The sequence below is a fragment of the Tinamus guttatus genome, unplaced genomic scaffold (genome assembly GCF_059628265.1).
Source record: "Tinamus guttatus ecotype Peru unplaced genomic scaffold, ASM5962826v1 Tinamus_guttatus_pri_ptg000089l, whole genome shotgun sequence".
NCBI classification, from domain to species: domain Eukaryota; kingdom Metazoa; phylum Chordata; class Aves; order Tinamiformes; family Tinamidae; genus Tinamus; species Tinamus guttatus.
Genome location: NW_028288623.1, coordinates 2,369,213 through 2,390,838, shown reverse-complemented (window position 1 = coordinate 2,390,838; position 21,626 = coordinate 2,369,213). Strand labels below are relative to the sequence as shown.

At 40.2% G+C, this 21,626-nt stretch overlaps 1 protein-coding gene across 2 annotated transcripts in view; it reads left to right on the top strand.

Annotated features, from left to right (window-relative positions):
• MGA (MAX dimerization protein MGA) overlaps positions 1-21,626 on the top strand; it is a 46,542-nt gene that overhangs the window by 6,122 nt on the left and 18,794 nt on the right. For both annotated transcript variants that reach the window (XM_088520487.1, XM_088520486.1), the window contains exons 2-16: positions 92-1,022; positions 1,359-1,446; positions 1,588-1,683; positions 3,989-4,117; positions 5,855-5,953; positions 6,460-7,100; positions 7,969-8,326; positions 9,280-9,503; positions 10,302-10,442; positions 10,838-10,910; positions 12,290-12,810; positions 14,381-14,678; positions 16,357-16,995; positions 17,602-17,904; positions 19,141-20,864. In XM_088520487.1, coding sequence (XP_088376613.1) covers positions 92-1,022; positions 1,359-1,446; positions 1,588-1,683; positions 3,989-4,117; positions 5,855-5,953; positions 6,460-7,100; positions 7,969-8,326; positions 9,280-9,503; positions 10,302-10,442; positions 10,838-10,910; positions 12,290-12,810; positions 14,381-14,678; positions 16,357-16,995; positions 17,602-17,904; positions 19,141-20,864 — 6,265 coding nt within the window. The remainder of the gene's footprint in view (positions 1-91; positions 1,023-1,358; positions 1,447-1,587; positions 1,684-3,988; positions 4,118-5,854; positions 5,954-6,459; positions 7,101-7,968; positions 8,327-9,279; positions 9,504-10,301; positions 10,443-10,837; positions 10,911-12,289; positions 12,811-14,380; positions 14,679-16,356; positions 16,996-17,601; positions 17,905-19,140; positions 20,865-21,626) is intronic.

Here is a 21,626-nt window from a genome sequence, read left to right as displayed (position 1 = left end):
ACTTTGAAAGTTGTTTATTTACCAAGGATTATGGGAGATTATGAAACTGTTAAGAGATTTGATAAAGATCTTGTATTTTTTTTTCCTTTAGTCCCATTGCTAGCAGTTACGAAAGCAGTTCCCGGGTGGCATCCCCCCTGGATCCAAGTGGACACTTCAATGTAGTCATTAAAGAGGAACCAGTAGATGACTATGACTATGAGTCAAATATTTGCACTCAAGGAATAACTGTAAAACAAGAAGAAACAGATGAAGAAACGGATGAATATTCCAACACAGATGAGGATGATCTCACTGGAGAAAAACACCTGAGGAAGTACAGTGATATGGAAGGGAACGATGGGGAGTTCAGGCCTCGGAAGCGGCTACTCAGCAGTCCTTCAGGTGTTGCCAGAGCAAAAATGTTGAAACTGGAGAGTGGGAAGATGCCTGTAGTCTATTTAGAACCATGTGCAGTCACAAAGAGCACAGTGAAAATATCTGAGCTGCCTCAGACCATGCTGACTGCTTGCAAGAAAGAGAAATCTCCTTTGAGTGCAATACTGGATTCTTTGCCTGTCTGTTTTGAAAATCACCAAGGTTCCTCCTTAAGCACAGCCATCCTCACTGAGGAATTGGCTATGAGAAAGCAGTCTCCTATGAGTAAACTGGCACAGAAATACTGTTCAATGAGAGAAGCCCAGTGGGCTCTATCAAAATCACCAAACTTCAATCTCAGGGGCTCTGTTGGTTGTCACTTTTCAGCTAAAGAGATCTGTGGAAGAAAAAAGGCTGGGATGCTGAAGAACCCTCTCTGCCTCAAAGGCCCTGGTACCAGTCAAAATGCCATGTCCTCAGGTCCAAGTAAAAGAGGAAGACCACGGAAACTGAAAATCTCCAAGGCTGGTCGTCCACCTAAAGGTTTAGGGAAAGCTGTAATAACAAGCAAGAACAGCTCTCTGGGGCCTGGGAGTGTCCTTCCAGATGTGAAGCCAGATCTTGAAGATGTAGATGGGGTCCTTTTTGTGTCCTTTGCATCAAAGGTAAGTCTGAACAGTTCTGAAAAAAATAAAATGTCCTTCATGATGTAACTACAAAGTGATTAAACATGAGACAACTGAAAGTGAACTAAAAATGGAGTTTGATATTTATGACCTCTCTTCTTTATAAATCTTGCCTTGTCTTTATGTTCTTCATAACATTCTTGTGTGTTTTAGGGACTTGGGGACATAGTGGGATCTGGAGTTCTTTATGTAAAAGATGGTATATTTCTTTATTAGGCAGTATCATGATTAATGATATTTGTGGTCTAGTTTGAATCTGGGTCAGTGTTATAAGGCATTTTATACTTATTTACTCAAGGCTTTTTATGTGTGTAGGAAGCTCTTGACATACACACTGTTGACGGAGTTGGAGGAGAAGAATCACAGAATCTTCAGGCTCCTTTGTTAGCTACAAATGATCCAGGTACCTTTTTCTTTTTTTTCTGTCCTTTCTGCAAGTGGATTTTCCTTGCAACAAGGAAATGCATAAAAATGTCCTAGAAGGTCATCATTCAGGTTATTTTTAGGCATAGTAAATGATAAATGTGTATTCTTTTTTGAGCAGACTGCCAAGCAAGAATACAACTGCTGGAAAAGGAATTAATGGAAGAGCTGAAGACTTTGAGGCATAAGCAAGTAATACATCCAAGTCTTCAGGAAGGTGAGCATGTGGTGTGTGGATTGAGGTGTCTGTATAATATGCATAATCATACTGAACGGATAGTTTCCTGTAATGCTGTCTATGCTTAATATGGTTGGGATCTGATTCTGGTTATTTTTGCACAAGTTATTGAAAAACTACATGTGTGCATGTGCCAGTGTGAAACTGTGAAAGCGATCGAGTCTGAAATTCTACTCGGATAGTTTGCCACTTGCCACCCGAGACAGTGAGAATCTAGCATTTTTGGCTCTTCTGAAAGTAAATAACTATCTGTAGAGATTGTTGTTTTTCACATGTTGGTTGTTCATCATGTTGCAAGATAGAAGATGTGGAGGAGACAAAAGATTGCTCTTGAATATCACATAGAAGAGCAAGAAGCTTCATGTTAATCCATACCTCTTGTGGAAGCTGTTGAGCCTTCAGATCTTAGGCCCTGCTTATTTTGTCATGAGCTCAACTTTGCGGAGAATTGATGATTAACATCTGCATAGAAAATAGCCAGATGCTAGTGCATCTTCTTTGCTCAGGATCTGGAAATCCAAACACATGTAACTCAGATGGCATTTGCTATATTTGGGTTGTTACTCCTGAGTCGCTTCAGATCAAGGTTCGCTAGCCAAACAACCCAACTTCCAGCTCATGGTTCTCATTTTTATGTGCAGCAGAGCTCATGTGTTCTCTACTGATTATGTCAAAATGCCTTCAGGGATGACAGTCTTTGGGCCAGTGCCTTTGACATAGGCAGCAGAGCAGCTGATAAAGAAATTGATCCAAAGGGAGTTTGGTAACTTGTGCATTTGAGGTTCTGGTGCTGAATTTTTGAAATGTGTTCGTTGTAATATATAGGGACTGAGATGCCAAATACTGATAATGTTTTTTTTTTTTTTTTTTTTTGGCTCGGATACAAGTGGTTCTCATGTTCCTGACAGAACTGCCACTGTGAATAATCCCGAATCCTGAATTATCTCAAATGACTTGCACATTGCCTAAGAAGAGAGCTAAACTATGAATCCTTGCTCCCATTTTAAAGGGGAAATGTTTAGCTTCGTGGTAGTATTGGGCTGCCACTGTTGAGCTTCATGAAGCTGCCGTTTTATATGGCTTATAAACCTGAAGCAGAGATAGCCAGCAGCCTGAGAACACTTGAATGTAGCCACCCCTAAAAGTAAGAATGGCATGAGTCAGGAAAAGCAGAAGGTGTAAATGGAGAAGTGATCTAATGCCATGCTGCTTTCTAGACTCGTCCAAAGTTTTGTGCTAAATATTCTTGATTTTAATTGCACTTAAAGCAGGCAAGATGGGATAGGTGTTGAACAAAGCTAGACTTCTTTTTGAAGGCAATAAAATAATTCAAGTAGAATGTCAAGAAAAAAATCTCTGCTTTTTTATTTTTAGATTTAGTTTGGAAAGAAATGAATGATATTTTACATATTTCTCTGCAAAATGGTTGATGTCATGCATTTGCTTCCCATTTCCTTAGGCAGATTTGAAAGATATGGAGAAGTTAAACAAGGAAGGTGGTAAGGACGGTTAACTGTGGTTTGTTTAGTTTTCTAATAGCCTTTTTTTTCTGCCTCTCACTGCCTCCTAAGCAGAAGACAGGCAAGAAGGGCGGCTAGCTTTGAACATATCAGTAAGGACAGCCTGTATAGAAAACAAAAAGTCCCCCAAACAGTCTACTGAAATCAGGATTATTTGGTGAACTTGTCCTTTAGAGTGCCATTGAATATAACTTGGTATTACCTTGTTTCCTTTTGCAGTTCCTCAAAACTGTAATGTAGGTTCTCTTATTGCTGATTGAAACTGCAGTATGGATGGCTTGTGGTATATGTTTTTGCACAAAAATAACTTTCAGGAGAAAAGGGAATGAGTGGTACCATTTGCAGGACTGATAACTCATGAACTGATATGAAACATTAAATAGTCAAATTGACTGCCTCAGGCAGTGAATCTGAATTTCAAGGCTTTGAGTGGTGCCTACTTAAAATAAATGCCTAGAATGAATAGAGCTTGGGTATATTACTTTCTTAACTTCCACAGAAACTAGAGTAGTAGTCAAGAAAATTCATTCACTATCTAGTCATGCCATTTTTTTTTGTTGTTGACTTCTGATCCCCAGATTAACCTTAAATTCATAACTGCTGCAAATCCAACGTAATCCTTCTTGGTTCTCTTAAAACGCTTGGTGAATACTAGAAAAGCCTGCATATGGCTTTAGTGGTTTATTTTTTAATGAATATCTTCACTTTTTTTTTTCCTCTAATCTCTTGCTTTGACACATTTACTTGATGTTTGTCTCTTGTAGTGGGACTGAAGTTGAATTCTGTGGACCCAACACTGAGCATTGACTTGAAATACCTGGGTGTGCAGCTGCCTCTTTCCTATTCAAATTATTCTTCGTGGAACTATCTGGGAACCAATCCCAATTCTCCAGGTGGGTAGAACATGGATTTGCTGATATCCCAAGTATTATCTCTTTAATATTGATGATCAGAGGACAGGAGTGGCCACATAGTTGAGCTTGATATCTCAAAAGTGATTAAAGCAGTATTGCAGTAACAAAGCACAGTTCCTAGCCAAATAGTTCTGAGTAATTTTGGCCTTGTGTTTTTCAGCCTGGGCTCCATTAAAAGAATCTTCTCTGGCTTGCTGTGTGCATGCATCTGTTGGACTTGGATTTTCTAAATGTAAACTTCCACCTTGCTGCCCTTGATGTACCCAGACAAGCCCAGGCAGTCTGCTGTTTCATTCTGTTCACATTTTGAAAGCACCTCTTTCTCTTTTGCAAGAGTCCCCTTTCATGCCCTCCTGCCCCTTGCTTTGCCACTTCTTGCTTGTCCTGGTGGATGCAGTGTGACCAGCAGAGTGTCACCTGCCCTCACTCTGACGATCCTGTTTCTCTGGCTAAAAAGATCTATAAAAAACTTCTGTAATAAAACATAGCCGAATAGTGCACCATGCACTGAACCTTGGCAACAGTAGTTTTTGCACCCCTTGAATCCTTCAGTGAGGAGTTACGTCCCATCCTTTGACAGTTACATACTTGGTCATGTGAGAACTTTAGCTTAGTTTACATGTAAAAAGAAAAAAAGGAAACCTTTTAGTTTGTTGTGCAAAACTTTTTTTTTTTAAAAAAAAAGGGAAAAAGAAAAAAGTTTCAGATGGATCATCATATACACAACAATTTTCCCTCTGCTGTAGTGAATAGTGTTGTTTTTCACTGGGGCAGTCGTAGTGAACTTGAAATCCAAAAGCTAAGAAAATGAAAAATAATAATCAGAAATCCTGGAACTGATTTATTACAAACCTGTTGACCAGTTGTGCTTTTTTTTTTTTTTTTTTTTTTTTTTAAAAAAGCTTCCTCAGTGCCTAAAGATTCTAACACTGTCAAAAAGTACTGTTTTTAATATGAGACTATCTTTTTGTCTCTGCTGTTTTGGGTAGCTAGTAAAGAGGCAGAGGCAGAGCTTGTATCTCAGCTGTTTTCGCTGGAGAAGAGGTAAATTCAGTTTGGGAAACCTCAGTCAGTTCAGTGTCAAATTTAATTTTTCTTTTTTCTAGCCTAGCCATATGTAAAACAGCAACGCAGAGCCCTATTTATTTTCCTACAATATGACTTAGCCTCCAGAGCTGGTGGAGGATTTGATGGAGCTGCCTCTGCTTGCATTTTGTGACTCTTCCCTGTCACTGTTCCTAATCTGTAGTCAGCCAAATTTGACAGAAAAGTAAGTGCACACTGAAGTTTCTACAGGTCTTGGAAAGGCCATTGGCTGAATTAGGGGGACAAATTCAAATTATTATCTTTCTTGAGGGAGGCTGTAGTATGAGGTCAATATTTTTTCCTGTTCTCTTCTGACCTATTAAATGGCTTGAGCCTCCCGTTTGGGTTTTGGAATTACGTGGTTACATCATTGATGGGGAAGGAGGATAAAACTGAAAATACAGGCAAAAACAGCTTTTGTAGGGGATAGAAAATGTGTGTACACATGAGAACTACACAGGAAACCAGATTTTGTTAGTTAGTCTGTTATTTAAAAAAGTTCTACATCTCCTTATTCTAGCTTTTGATTTACTACTCTTCCTATATCTGAATAGGAATAAGTAGCTTGCCAAAACATTGATTACAATCAAGCTTGATTTATAAATTAAGGCTCGCTTTCTTCTTTTCCAGATACTGGATTTCCTTTTGTTTCCAGGACAGGAAAGACGAATGATTTCACCAAGATTAAAGGCTGGCGAGGAAAACTTCATGGTGCTTCTAGAAATGAAGGTGAAGAGAAAAAAAAAAAAAAAAGAGATCAGTGTACATATTAGAAAGGGGATATTCCTTGCATGCTAGATTACTTTGTCCTGCCTTAGTGGAAATAGATATTTGGCAACAGATATTTCCATATCAATATATTATTGGTTTAAATTTGAGAAAGTATTTATTTTGCAGTCTCCATGTTGGAGTGTGGCAGATGTGTTGTGGTGCACCAGGTAAGTTAGATGTTTGGGACAATAAACATCAGTTATGTTGAAGCACTACCTGTTGAAGACCTGCAGTTTTTGTGAACGTGATGTGTGTATATATATGCAAAATTTCCATGCCAGCAGTTGTTCAAAGAGCTAGGTGTGTTTCAGAGTGGGTCGTGATACTATCGTTTATAATTTTTATAAAGTATATATTTTCTAGAATATGTGAAATGCTTCTGTTTCTTAATTATTACTTGCCAGTGTGCTTTCCTTAGTGCTTAGTGTTAGTACTCTTGAATTATGTGTTTTTTGTTTTTTAAGGTGGTAGTTCGGAAGGTCCCTTGAAGAATCGCTCAGCGTTCTGTAGTGACAAGCTGGATGAGTACCTGGAAAATGAAGGGAAGTTGATGGAAACTAGTATGGGATTCTCTCCTAGCGCTCCCACTTCTCCTGTGGTGTATCAGCTTCCGACCAAGAGCACTAGCTATGTGCGAACGCTAGACAGTGTTTTAAAGAAGCAGTCCACCATAATTCCATCAACATCTTACACATTCAAGCCTGTTTCTATGTCGTCTACCTCTAGAAAGACAAAGACTCAAAGCAGACAGTCGTCTTCGAGCAGGGCAAAATCATACTACAAACCTATACTACCTTCACCTTTTTCTGCCAAGCAGAAACCCAGCTTGTCAGGGGAAAAGGCTGCTAAGTCCCTTTCGAGTAGCAGTTTGAGTAATCATGCAGATAATTTCCTGGTGCCAGCTTTAGATGAAAACGTGCTGCCAAAACAGATTAGCCTGCGCCATGCACCGCAGCAACAGCAAGCAGCTCGTCCACCAGGACTGTCTAAATCTCAAGTGAAGTTAATGGACTTGGAAGACTGTGCCCTCTGGGATGGGAAACCACGGACCTACATTACTGAAGAACGAGCAGATATTTCTCTGGCAACCTTGCTCACAGCTCAGGTAAATCCACAGTAGTTTATTTCCGTCTAAGATTGATGTTATTCCACATTTGTGCCCTTTTTAATATTGCTTACAGATGCACAAACCCAGAGTGGAGTTGTTAAAGAGAAACAAAAGCATGTGTCTTTTTGTTGTAGTCTTCTGGCCGGTGAAAGCTGAGAATTGCTGACTTAGTGCAGGATGTAGAAAAAAATCACACTGTTAATATCGTGTGTCCTTATAACATCCTTTTCTCTTCTTGCCCTCTTCAGAGGGGAAAAGAAAACTAGTATGGTTTTGCATCAGTTTGTGCTTATAGGCAGTGCAGTTGAGCTTTTGGTTATGTTCTATTTTGTATTGGACAAATTATGTTCCAGTTTGTATTGTCCAGTAAGAAGGGTTTATAACTCCTATGAGAACAGTGCTTGAACAATGTTGCAAGTTGGTGAGAGTCATTAATTGTGAGTTTGCTCTCATTTTCATCACAAAAAGACGATAAACAAAAAGCAAAAAAAAAAAAAAAGGTTCATGTAGTTTTTGTTCACTAACTGCACTTCTACCATTTATTTTTTATTGCATTTTTTCAATAGCACCAACAATGAAGAAATCCTGGTCTTGTAACTTAATTGTCGCACAATAATCTTTTTGCTGTTTTCACAATCAGTTTATCATTTAGATTGTTTAGAGGTCTCAAGACTGCCTCTCAGAAGACTTCAAATGCAGATTCCCCTCTGTTTTACTTTTCAGTGTTCAGTTACAACAATCACATTAAAACTATAGTTGCAGGGATTGTTCTGAATGAACTTCAAATAATAAGATATTGTTTATATATTACCCTTATCTCATAAAAATTTCAAGTGTGTACTTACTTTTTCTAAAACCTCTTTAGGCTTCACTCAAAAACAAACCTATCCATAAAATAATAAGACGGCGAGCACCTCCTTGCAATAATGATTTCTGCCGCCTGGGTTGCATCTGTGCCAGCCTAGCCCTGGAGAAACGTCAGCCGACCCACTGTCGCAGGCCAGACTGTATGTTTGGCTGTACTTGCTTGAAGAGAAAGGTGTTACTGGTAAAAGGAGGATCAAAACATAAGAAAATCCTGAAAAGAGCTGTGCGTGGAAATCTTGTGTTCTATGGATCCCAAGAAGAGCAGCAAGAGGAGGGAGATGCAGAGGAAGAGGGTAATGGGGAAGATGATGAACAGAGGCAGAAAGATAAGAGGAAGAGAAAAAGGGTTGAATACAGTGAGTATTGCTGGGTCGCAATGATTTCTTGTACAGTTTTGCAGAAATTGCTTATCTTTGCAATGGATTTTTGCTAGGACATAATAGCAGTCGCATTACTAAACGGTAGCACGTTCCAGGAGATCTCTGCAGCATCTGCTGTGGTATAATCGTCTAGCAATGAGTCGCACTTCCACCTACCTGGTCAGCATTTTTGCTGCTATTCAATTGTTTGTCTTGATCAAGTAGCTAGAGTTTAGTTTAGATAATTTAAACTCATACTCAACTTTCCAAACCTCTGCTGTCACTGTTGGTGTTCTTCACTGCAGTGTTTACAATATTCTCTCTTTATCTTTAAAACTATATTTTCAGTACATAGCAGCATAAGTTTGACTTTTGTATAAATGTGTTAATTCATAGTAGTTTCAGGTCTAGGTAAAGTATGCTCAGAAAAACAAATTGCCAAAAAAATGACCATGAATTTATGTTTTCAACTTCTTGTTAGTGTATTTTTAGCAACATCTGAAAACAGGGTGTAGCTTGGTGTTAAACTCAAGGCAGCTTATAGAATATATATATATTTTTTAATAGAGCTGTGAGAGTGAGAGAGCTGTGATTTTTTTTTGGGGGGGAGAGGGGTCATTTAAAAGTGCACATATCAGTGAAGATCACACTGTATGTAGCATTTTTTCTTACCTGCTATCACTGTACAAGTGAGAAACAAAGATGAGCATAGCACCATTTTTATTTTTTATTTTCATTTCCTGTCATTTGTGGAAGAAATCCCAGTCACTTTTGGCTAGAATTTGAGCCAAGTAAAATACAGTAGTAGTTTTGGGTAGTGCGAACTAGCGATTGCTACATGGCTAGGTCTTAGGGTCAAAAGCAAATTTCTGTTACTGCTATTTTAGATTACATTTACAAGTTAACTGGTTTTATTTTTCCTTGTGTTTTTGTTTGTTTGTTTTTCCCAGCTGTCTGTGATTCAGAGCCAGAACAACCTATTAGGAATTGTCCACTGTGGGTGAAAGTAGAAGGTGAAATAGATCCAGAGCCAATTTACGTCCCAACACCATCTGTTATTGAACCAGTTAAGCCTGTGGTTTTGCCTAACCCAGAAGTCTCACTTTCTAGTAAGCACAGATCTTCCAGTGGAATGAGATCAGGCAGAGTGTATACTCCTAAACCCAACCCAGTGGTAAGAAAGGGGAAAAAAAATACGTTGTTCTTTTTCTTTGTGTTAAAAATTAAATCGAGCACTGCCAAAACCTTCTTTACTAGACCATTTTAAATAAAAAATTGAGATGAAAGCCCAAGATGTACTGCAGATGGGTATATTGGTAAGCTAGGATGGATTGACTGTGTAAAAATCTATAACTGTCAGCCTTGTGTTGATGAAAGGTCATTGTGATTCACCAAGAGCCTTTGCTTTAAAAATGCAGTAATATATGTTATTACTTGAAAATGATTGCTGGTCCTATATAGTGTTTGAGTAACTGCATAACGTAGCCTAATTAATGAAGAACTTGCCAAAACAAATTAGGCTATACAAGATGGGGTGTCGTTCTGAAAGATTTTCTCTTCTCGTTTGAGGCTTTGGTGGCAATATTGAAAAGTGCCTCTTCCCCCACTTTCACCTAACAAAAGTGACAACAGCAGTGTAGAAACCTCTTCAGACACAACTAGGCTCTATGGAGTTGCTGTTTGACACATGCCGGCTGAGGCTGGCTGATTCCTAACACTTGGGTTTTTCCCTCACTTCAAAGAGTGTCTAAGTGGATTTGGGTGCCTTCCCCAGCCTCACATGGGGACTGAGGCGTATAATAGTGAGAAGGAGGATTCAGGCTGAAATGCTGGCGCTTTGTTTTTGATGTTTTATGTTGAAGTGCTGTTTGAATGTAAAACTGATTTATAACTCATTAAAGAGTGTCTAGATTGGAGAGGTTTACTTCTCTCTCTCCCTCTTTTTTTTTTTTTTCTCCTTTTCTCTTGGTAGATTCGAGAGGAGGACAAGGATCCTGTCTATTTGTATTTTGAAAGTATGATGACCTGTGCAAGGGTCCGAGCATATGAACGCAGGAGAGAGGAGAAGCAGCAACAGAAAGACCAATGCAATTCAAAGAGCTGTAGTATAAAGGTAAGAAATCACACAGCATTGAGCATGTGCCAATAATAGGCAGAAATATTGAAAATGCAACGTAAGATTTTTTTGCAGAAACTAATACCTGACATGGAGTCTGACTTGCAGTTGATTGTGGCAGGACTGTGGATCCTAAATCATCTGACGATGTTGGTAAACTTGAGTTGTTACCATGATTGAAACTGTCTTGTCTTGGAAAATCCTGGCTCCCAAAAGCACTGTTGTGTAAGGCTGGAATGTTTGCCTTGTGGATCTCTGTTCTAAGATGAAAGTTGTATTACCTGCCCTGTAGTTCTGAAAGATAGTATGCTGAACGAGTTTATTTTGTGATGTGATTTAGCATGGAAGAGGATACACAGACTGAATGTTTTTTTCTTACGGTCCTTCTCTAGGAGCAGGAATCAGACCTTCAGCCTCCTGAGAAAGCAACCTGTGAGGTGGACAAAGACACAGATAAATCTGAAGGTAAGAACTGAGTCTTTGCTATGTTTCAGCCACTTGATAGGACCATGTGTGGTTTTGTTTGTTTGCTTGTTTGCTTTATTTTTTTTAAGTAGATACTGATGAAACAAAAGCCCATGTGCTGAGGGAGTTACTACAGTTGTCAATAAAAAATTTTATCATGTGCTTGCAGTTGCCTGATTTCTTAAGTAGTTCTGTATGTGTAATGTGGGAGGTATGACAGGTTAAATGTCTGGTACCTACTGTTGCCCCAAGGTTAAAGTGACCATCCTTACAGTAACTTGGTTAGCAATAAAAGATGTTATCCCACAGCAGACTTGCGTTCGAGAGTGATAAGATGCATGGAAAGCTTCGGAGGCTGCTGATTTTGTGTGTTTTCTGTTTTTTATTTTGTTGTTTTCTTACCATTACTCTCTAATTACCAAAGAATTAATAAATATCCAAACCATGCTGTGAGGCTGGGTCCTCATGTTTTCTGCTTAGAATTGTATGGGACAGGGAAGTTTCTATACCTTGTTTGGAGTTGTGTGGTGCTGAATTCTTTAGAGCAAGTTGAAAGATTGAATTGATTTTTCGGTGCACATAATAAAATGGGTTTGAGTTGCTAGTTCATAAAGAATTAGGCTAGACATCTGTGTTTTCTTTAAGTCTGAAGTGCCCCAAATCATGTTCTGAACTTTAACATGAGATGTTGTTAGAGGCATTGTGTCATCTGCTAATGAAATATAGCTACCTTTTTAAGCTGAAGTCTTTTGCTTTTTGATGTATACAACAGCACTCTACATCTAAAGATGGGAATGGAAAAATAATACAACTAGCTGAAAATGCTCATGAAGTGGTAGGTCAAAATTAAAACGTGACCAGGACACAGGGCTCAACATCCCCTTACAGTGCCATTGGAACTCCAATATCAGCAAAAGCTCATGCTTCTATTTGACATCCTCTGCAAAAGACAGTTCTGCTACCAGCATGTTTGCCCCTAATGCCTTTGTAGGACAGTGGTCCTTTCTTGACTCCAAGGGAAAAGCGCCATCCGTTGAATAACCAGCGATGCTTTCTGCTGCATGTTGGTGTTGCTTGGAGGTCTTTCATCCATGTAGTCAACGAACCCAACTTTGTTTAGCTTGTGAGATACAGTGGGATGCAACCTGAGGTGGTCTGGCTGCAGGGAATGAACCACGAGAAATAGTTACCGTAGGCTTGTAGTGAATTTTCTCTTGCTTGTAAAGCTTTGCAAAGGGAAGTGATGCTTTGAACAGGTCTCACTGTGTTGTCTTGTGCGGCGGAGACAAGGGTGGAGGTGGGCAGAATAAAACTGTTTTAAATATCCAGGTGCTTAAAATGCCATAGTATTGCAGAAACCTATTTCAATTCTTTCTCAGAGAAAAGCTGGTGGTCTTCCCGTAGTGAGGGGGATTCTTCCTCCACCTCCTATGTTCATCACACCACTCCAGGTGGACCAACCAAACTTATCGAGATTATCTCTGACCGCAGCTGCGAGGAAGATCGCAATAAGATCTTGACCATCTTATCACAGCATATCAGCAGTAACATTCCACAGTCCCTCAAAGTGGGTAGCTTCTTTATTGAATTGACTTCAGAACACAAAGCCTGGGATGAGAAGAACCCTCCTGCTTACTCCTCCAGAGTGAAAATTTCAGTGCCGTCCTGCCAGGACAAAGATGAGAAGCCTGAGATCCCTGCCTTGGAGACTCCCGATAGTGGAGTGCCACCACGCAAAACCCCAGAAAACTTAAAGCTCTTGCGGGCAGACACCTCGGACAAACTACGGGAGAAGTTGCATGTGGGCAAAGGCTTGTCTTTTTATGCAGGGCTTTCTCTTGCAGGGAAGCTGGTCGCCTACAAACGCAAAGCTAATATGAGCCCCTCAGGCTTGATTCAGGTGGGTCCCTCTGCCTTTACTGTGGAGATTAGATTCAGTTTCTTCTCGTATCCCAGAACTCCTTAAAAGGGAAAATGAACACTTAAAAAAAAAAAAAAAAAAAAACTAGTCCCTTGTCTATTCAAACAAGGATTCTTTGTATCTGGGAAACCTTCCTGCTTCTTCTATAAGATTGTCCCTTCTAAGATTCACTCAGGGAATCAAACTGGAAATCTGAAGCCTGATAGTTTAGGTAGTCTTTTTTGATCATTTGGGTCTTGGTGGCCCAAGTGCAGAATGTTTCTCAAGTTCTTTCTGGTGCTTTGGAAAACTTACCCCAGCCACAGTGGGCAGATAATACTTCTATATGGATGGGAGCCCACGGAGTAGGCATTTATTTCCCCCAGGAATGTGCACACTGGAACAAAACTTTAAGAGGAAATTGTAGGTATGAAATTGCCTGTTGTTATACCTTATTGTTAATCTTCACTAATAGCCAGACTGCTTCCTCTTTGCAGATTGCATGTCGGTCATGAAGAAACTTCTGTATCCTAAATCCTATCATGCTGCCAACTTGGCATTATCAATTAATGGTAGGAACTGTAGGGTTAAGGGGAAGATGCTTTTTCAATCAAAGGTACTTGTAGTAACAGCACTTTTAGGGAAGGTGTGTGAATTAGCAGATGAGTGACGTTCGTTTTCAAGACATTTTGCAGATATGGTGCCCTCATAAAGAGCTACTGATGCAAGAGGAGATAGAGGGGGAAAATATTTCCTATTTTTAATAGTCGATAAGTAGAGTCCAGGACAGACTTTCAGGAGTGACTTCTGATCCTAAGTATTGAAGTAAATAAGAAACTGAGTTAAGCATAGCGTGTTAAATATTTGTTTGACTTTTAAGGGATAATATCAAACAACTTGGAAATAAAATGTAGCATTACCAAAAAAGAAAAAAAAAAAATCAGACTTCCCATTTTTGACCACTAGAGGTTTAAAACCTGACATGTAGAAAGATGCTGTTTTTTCTGTCTCCCAGGCAGCTGGTTATAGTCGCAACTCCAAATTTGAAGTCAATCAACCTGCAGTACCTGAATTACCATATCAAATGACAGTATAGAGAAAAAAAAAGATGTTTTTATAGCCTCTTTAGAGTTTTGTCCCAGTGTGTATGGCATTAAATATTCTTTCTTCTGTGATACAAGAAGTTTATTACATTTGAGAATTTTTATATAAAATTGTCCTTAAAGTTGACAAGTCAGGAATGTAGCCTAAGTAGAAAGACAGGAAAAACAGGTGCTAGCTTCACTCTATTTGAGTGACTGCCTGTGCTCCTTTGGACTCTTCAGTTCTGTAGGAGAGCCTGAGTAGCATCTCATAGCTCAGTGTTACAAAGATACAATATAGTTGCTTTCAGTTACTCTGGGCAGAAAGGAAACTAGGAGTTTCCATTCGGAATGGCAATAGTATTCTGAAAGAAGACTTGGAAGTCCCATGGAATGAAACACCTCTCCAGAGGTGGTGAAATTAGCACTTTTTTTTTCTTTTTTTTTTCTTTTTTCTTCACAAAATTTCCCTTTTCCCCTTTTTTCAGGTTAATGGTAAAAGTTATCCTCAGGCCAAACTGCTTTTGGGACAGATGGGGGCATTACATCCCGCCAATCGGCTAGCTGCTTATATCACAGGCAGGCTGCGGCCCACAGTACTTGATATCTCAACCCTCAGTACTGTGATCTCCAAGGTAGCATCCAGTGCTAAAGCAGCCACTTCCGGGACACCATCAGTCCAGGTGCCCTCAGCATCAACTCCCAAAACTACATCTTCCACCAGCACTACTTCAACCCCCACTGTGACGACTCTGAAAGCTCATGTCCCAGCACAGAGACAGATAGGTAGGTTGGAACTTATTACTGTATTTTAAATTGCGTGAAGCTGAAGTAAAAAGTAAGTGTGCAGCATTGCTGTTGATTCCAGTGCAGCAGTGCGTGCTGCCTTTGGCTGCGTTGCCTACCTAAACTGCCTCTGCAATACGTAACCTCTTTAGCTAAATCAGAAAGTCTTGACTCCAAAGATTTTGCTTGCTAGTTATTAATACTGCTAGAGCATATTTTCAAGAGACAAGAGTGGATGGAGACATTGATTGAATGTTAAGATTGGAAATCTGTTTTGAGAATTTTCTGTTTTTTTGTTTTTTGGGTTTTTTTTGTTTGGTTTTTTTTTACTGTTTTTCATCATACTTTGAGAAGTTATTAAGGTGAGGGTTAAAAGTAAGAGGATGACTCTAACCTGCAGTTCTTCACTGTCTGTTTTTCTGATGATATTGCACTTGTAATTGGAATTCATGAGAACAGCAAAGACGCATGAAGCAACGCAGTGAAAGACAAGATAATCCAAATCTGGATTAGGGAGACAACAGGTGGGCAGCCAAATACCACCCCAGCCTGTAATCTCACTGGATTTCACAAGCTAAACAGGGTTGGACTTAGTCAGGACTTGATTAGGAAACCCTCCAGAATAATAAATAACAAGTCTCAGAAGACGCATGTGATGCTCAGAGATGAGTTGGTACTGAAATGGTTACCTCATCATGGCAAAAGGAAGAATTGCTCTTGAATGTTTCATTTTGCGTGAATTTAAAAGTTAGCACCCATCCACACAATAATTTAAGATCTGAAGAAGCTTTGCAAGAGAAAAGGATGTTACCTGTGTCCTGGCAAAACTCTTAACTTCTGGTGAACTGTTATTTTTCGGCCTCAATTTTCCTTGTTGTGTAAACTTGAGTTCTCTTTCTGTAATAAAACTTTTGGTATTATATATTTACACACTACCAAAGAGGTGGCTGCATTTCATTGATGGGTGATTGCTGCATACAGGATTTGCTAAGTTAAACGTGCTGTGTAAATGAGTAACTCAAAGATTTTAAGTGGGGCTTGCTCAGTAGAAATACTCAGCGCTGTCGTACTACGTACCTAGGTTCTACTCCTCATCTGTAGGGTCTGGAGCGATGCAGATTCAGGGTTCTGATCCATGGTGAGCAAGGCATGAGGGGAAGGAGCTTCCCAACAGGGATTACTGCCACTTGGTTAAATTTGTCCCGTCCAGTGCTCAGCTTCACGATGGTCATTGCAGTGAGAAGGGGACAGGGCAGGCCCTCTCCCTTCTCTGTCGGGAGTAACGTGGATATGATAGCAGGGATGTGAGAACCAAGAAGCAGTGAAAGTGGAAGACTGCACAAAGAAGCTGATAGAAGCTGGCTGTTTTTTTGCATGTACTGAAATTTTAATTTGCTGTTGGTAGTTCCACAATAAAGAGCATAATCCCTCAAGACCTGATTGTTTTGTATGGCAGGGAAGAAGTGTAACAGAAAGCTATAGAAGTGGGATGGAACAGTTCTGTTTCTAATGCAATAATTTAAGGCATGTTCAGGACAGCCATGAAAGTGTCAATGCAATTACAATGTGTTCTTTAAGAAAATGGGCCCAAATTCATGCTGAAATCAGTATTGTAGCACCTCATAAAAGGCAGAGAGGAAATCTTTTGAAATTTTGACCTGCAAGTTTTTATTTGCAGCTGCACGACCCTCCCCTGGTGGGGTGTTCACCCAGTTTGTGATGAATAAAGCCGGAGTCCTGCAGCAGAAGATCCCTGGAGTGAGCACCCCCCAGCCTCTGTCAGGGCCGCAGAAGTTCAGTATCAGGCCAACACCAATAATGGTTGTTGCTCCTGTGGTTCCCCCACAGGCATCTCCAGTTAACTGCACGGGGGTCACCACAACCACCACTACTTCTCCAGTCACTGTAGAAAGTAGCAGTGTAGAAGTATCTACCGTGAGCACTGCAAGCCCAGCAAGAGCTAGTGAACTTGCCTGCTCTCCTCCTGGAACTACAGGAACTGCAGTCACTGGTGCTTCTGCAACACCTGCCATTGCCACCTGCGCTGCTCCCTTGCCCACCACCCCTACCACTGCTGTGAGCATAACAAAAACAACGGGGGTAGTAGCTACACCAGTAACAACTGTATCGCTCCCTAAAACCGTAGTAACAACGTCAGCAGCTACTCACCCTGTTCCCACAACATCCACCTCCACGGTCGTGCTGACAACAACTGCAACAGTTACATCTGTGGTGACCACACCAGCCTCCTCTGCTGGCTCTGTTTCAATTATACTCTCAGGAGTTAACTCAAGTCCTACACTGAACCCAAAACCAGGTAAGGCTTGGGTGCTTTGGAGTGTTACTGCAAGTATATGTTTTTTTGTTTTTTTGTTTTTTTTTTTCCCTGTCTCCTTCGTACTTGGAATAAAGTCAACAGGTGTTGGACTCAATTTATATACAGATTTGCTCCCCTCAACCTTTCCAAAGCAGGGTAAGAAATGATGTCTTCAAGTTGTTCATTTGCGTCTAGTCGAAGCCAGTAGAGAAGGAAAAAAAAATGGCTGACAGTGCTGTGACTGCTATGAAGTGATTGGAAGTCTCAAAGAATGACTTTGCCCATAGAAATGTGTAATGTAATTACCACAGCGATTGCTTGTATTGCAGTACTGGCACAGAGTCCAAGAAGTAGGCACAGGTTACCCTCTCATCTTTACTTGAGAGTCTTTTGAGTCGTGATTGAGAAATGTTGACAACAGTGAGAGGAAATTTGTATCTGGTTATCCCGTGTTTTTTTTGTGAATAAAAGACACTCATGTAACATGCTTTCAAGTTAAGTTTAGAGACCAAGTTGTTTCCAAAATGTTTGCACTTGTTCTTGTTATGGCTAGCGTCTGTAGAATTTTTCTTCGGTTGATCTTATGCAACTTCTAAATTTTTGCAGAAGATGCCGTTCCCCAAGCTACAAATAAAACTCCCCAGAAGATGTCTCCTGGAGCAGAAAAGCGCGTAGGAGGACCTCGATTGCTGTTGATTCCACTGCATCAGACATCCCCTGCTTTGAGACCATTAAACAACATGCAGCTTCCTCCAAGGCAGAGGATGGTCCTTCAGCCGCTCAGGAGCCCTGGTGCTGTGAACCTGTTCAGGCACCCGAATGGGCAGATCATTCAGCTCGTCCCACTGCAGCAGTTTCGAGCTCCTGGTACCCAGCCCAGCACGCCGCCAGTCGTGTTCCGCAATCCAGGTACAAAGTTCAGAGTTACTCTTGTCTCTGTAGCTTGTTACTCGGAAACGAACCATGCAGCAGTTCCTTGATGCTCATTTTCCCCCCTGAAAGTAGCTGCGTGGAGTCATTATGTTTCTTAGGTTTTTTAGTGCTCTTATACTAGGCATTCTGGTTAAATGTTACACTGCAGTGTAAAATTGGAGGGTTTTTTTCCTCCTTGCAGCATGAGGAAAATGTATTTGGTTTCTCAGATGCTTCTCTTTTTCATAGTGAAGACAGGATTGGAATAATTCCTTTGTTGTGAGATGGGGAAAAGGAGAGAATTTGTAGGCATCTGACAGATCATAGGTAGGATTCTTGTTAAGAGTACTGTTGTACATACTTATAAATAAAACATCTTTATAAATAAAATATGCTTTAAATACATTTTCACTTTCTATTAGAGTTTTTCCTCTGTTCCTCTCCTTATAAAGAAGCATCTTGAAAAGACTCATGCAGAAATAGGGTAGAAAATTGAAGTGTGAGAGCAAGAACAGTAGTTGATAATGCTGCCTGGGGAAAGGAGTAACAGGTCAGGTCACTTGCAGAAAAATACTCCTATGCCTTAGCTGAGGTCTGGGCATGAGATGCAGCAAGTCAGTCAAAAAGTGCGTTAAAGTTCCTTTCTGTTTGGGATTTTTTTGAGGTTCAAGAGAAACTACCTGCCAATGGCTATATTCTTCCTCTCTGTTTTAATATGGCAAAAAAAAATCATAATATAATCACGTAATGTTGTGGTAGTTTCTGTGGAATTCTTTTTCAGAAAAACAGTGTTGTAGTTAAACATATTTTTATTTTGCTGTGCTTGAGGAAATCTACTTTTCCTTTTTTTTTCCAATAAATAAAGTAAATATTTAAATAAGTAAAACGTGGAACCTTAACGAAATGCAATGCCTTTGATTAAAATTCATAATAGTGAATTTTAACTTTCAGTGGCAGTTTTAATGGCAAATTTAATGGCAATTTATTTGCTATTGAATCTCTGTCAGTTCTAGTAGCTACCTTTTATATATTTTAGGGGTGTTTGATGTAAAAATTCGATGGTAAACCTTTCTGTATGTGGTATGAGATTTTATGCTGAGAACTTTTGGTCAAATACCTGGTTACGCTGTGATCCTTGAGAGCTCTGGCTACTTTAGTACCGCATGAAATACTGAAACTAGAAGAAAATATTTATTTGAGGAAGTCTTAACTGGCATTTTATTTTCCTCACAGGATCTGTGGTAGGAATTCGGTTGCCTGCCCCTTCCAAGCCTCCCGAGTCACCTGTATCTCCCACTTCCTCTGTGTCTTCCAGTTCTTCTGTCACTAATTCAGCCACACAAACTGTGGGGCCAAAGTTACCCTCTACAGCTAATCTGGCCACTCAAGCATCTTCTCTTCTTCCTTCGATACCAAGTTTTGTCTCGCAGGCAGGCACCCTGACGCTGAGGATCTCTCCCCCTGCTGCTAGTAGCATGGCAAATCAAACAGGCGCTGAGACTAAAATCACCTGCAGCTCTGGGGGTCAACCAACTACTACTGCCAGTCTCATACCTCTGCAGTCTGGAAGTTTTGCTTTACTTCAGCTCCCGGGACAGAAGACAGTGCCAAACTCCATTCTTCACCATTTTGCATCCCTCCAGATGAAAAAGGATTCCAAGAATGTAGTCCAGAAAGATGACTCGGGGGCTACTCAGCAGAAGGAGAATGGGAAGACGTCACGCTTGGAAGAGGTTGAGGTTGTGGAGTCAGAAGTCACAGTATCAGATAGCAAACCAGAAGAAAATGAGGCAGTGTCGGTAAATCAGGCAAATAATGCTGAAGAGTCAGCAACTGGCACCGTCACACCTGACAGCAATTCCACTTCAGTGGAGGCTGTGGAGAAGGATTCAAGTGTGCTAGAGAGTTTTTCCGATGATGCTTCCTCTCTTCAGCACGATGTTTCTGCAGATGTTGTAACATCGGATCATTCATACATCAGTGAGAAGCCAAACGATGAGCAAAACGGTGTGGTCGCTGAGGAGAAGGAGGATCCTGTCCATTCTGAAGCTGTAGTAGAGGCTGTTTCAACCAACTCTGAAACCATATGTGGGTCCTCAGATCAGCCTTTAGTTGCTCCTGTAGATAGTGTACATCCACAGAGTCTCAAGAATCAGGAGACTGCACAGCTGAAGAGTTGTGGAAAGGAACAGATGTGTGCTGAACACATAGAGAAACATGGAAAAAAAAGAGAGAAAGATCTGCAGGTACCAAACAAAGAGGGCAGCAAAGCAGACTCTGGGCAGCCACAGGGTCAAAAAGAGCAAGATGGACATCTAGAGGACAAGGGGAAGGACCAGAGAGGCACTGAACCACCTCAGAGCAAAAAAGAACATCAGGGTGGTGCTACTCTGCAGCCAGAAATGCAAAGGAAGGAATACAAGGACTATACAGAAGTCGAAAGTGTAGAAGAGAAAAAAGGAAGGAAGTCTGAAATCGGTTCTGCAAAAGAGCAGGAAAACACTTCAGGAGAAAAGCAGACAGAACATAGTGGGGAAGGGAAAACAAATGTAGCCACCCAGGAAACCAGTAACACCTCTTCCCAAGAACAAGGTGCTGTTGATGGTCAGGAAGAGGCAAAAGCAGTTAAAGATGTGGTAATACAGGCCAACAGTTCTTGGAGTAAAATATCCAGTATTGCACCTGCCCTGGAAAATAAGAGCGATACAGGTAACGAAGCTGATATATCCAATAAAAGTGACTTACTGGTGCCAGAACAGCAAGCACAAGAATCCAAGCATCACAAAAAGGATTACATGCCCACTATTGATATTACTGTTGATGATATGGAAGAGGAAGAGGAGGAGGATGATGATGATGACGATGAGGAGGATGAGAAAACTGATGATTCCGCTGATGAGATGCTGGATGGTGCTTCTGACTTCCCAAACGAAGAGGAAGTAGATATTGAAAAAGTGGTAAGCATTTAACTATTTATGAAGGGATTTTTATTTATTTATTTATTTCTAATTGAGCAACAAACATGTCGGAAACGTGGATTTGAAAAACTACATGATGATTGTAGCCTAGAATTTAGCTTTTTTAGAACATCTAGGTGGGGGTCCAAGTGAAAAGATTTTTCATTTGTTCGTTAAATAGCTTCTTATGTTTAGCAACTTACGGCCTTCCAGATGTTGCCTTTTTCTCAGGTAAGAACTGAACAACATTGAGAAAGCTGTAATGGACCTGTTGCATGTTGTCTTCCTCCTCTACTGGCTCAAGCAATTTTCTTCCTCATAATATGACTTAGGATCCTAAAACATAGGCAGTTCACCATTTCTGCTATTCTAAGTTATCTCTTTCTACCTAGATTTGTAGACCGGAGTGGTTAGTATTTGTTTCAGGAAGGAATCTTTGAATTTGCCTTAAAATTCTGTTAAAATATAGCTACAAATTTGAGTGTCAAAACTGTCATTCTGTATTCAACAGAAAATAAAATTGATGCAGAAGTCACTGAATACACATAACAATGTGGTAACATAGAAAAGGTATCTTTAGATTTTTAATCCTCCAAATCAAATTTCATCCTTGTCCTAAAACAAACCAGTTCCACATTTACTTGATATATTTGGTAATGTCATTATGTGAGTAAGAAAGCAGTGGGTTGTTGTCTAAATTGCATGAAGGTTCAGTTTTGAAGGTGATCCAAATGAATGCCAAAGTGAGGTGGTCTTTTCTCA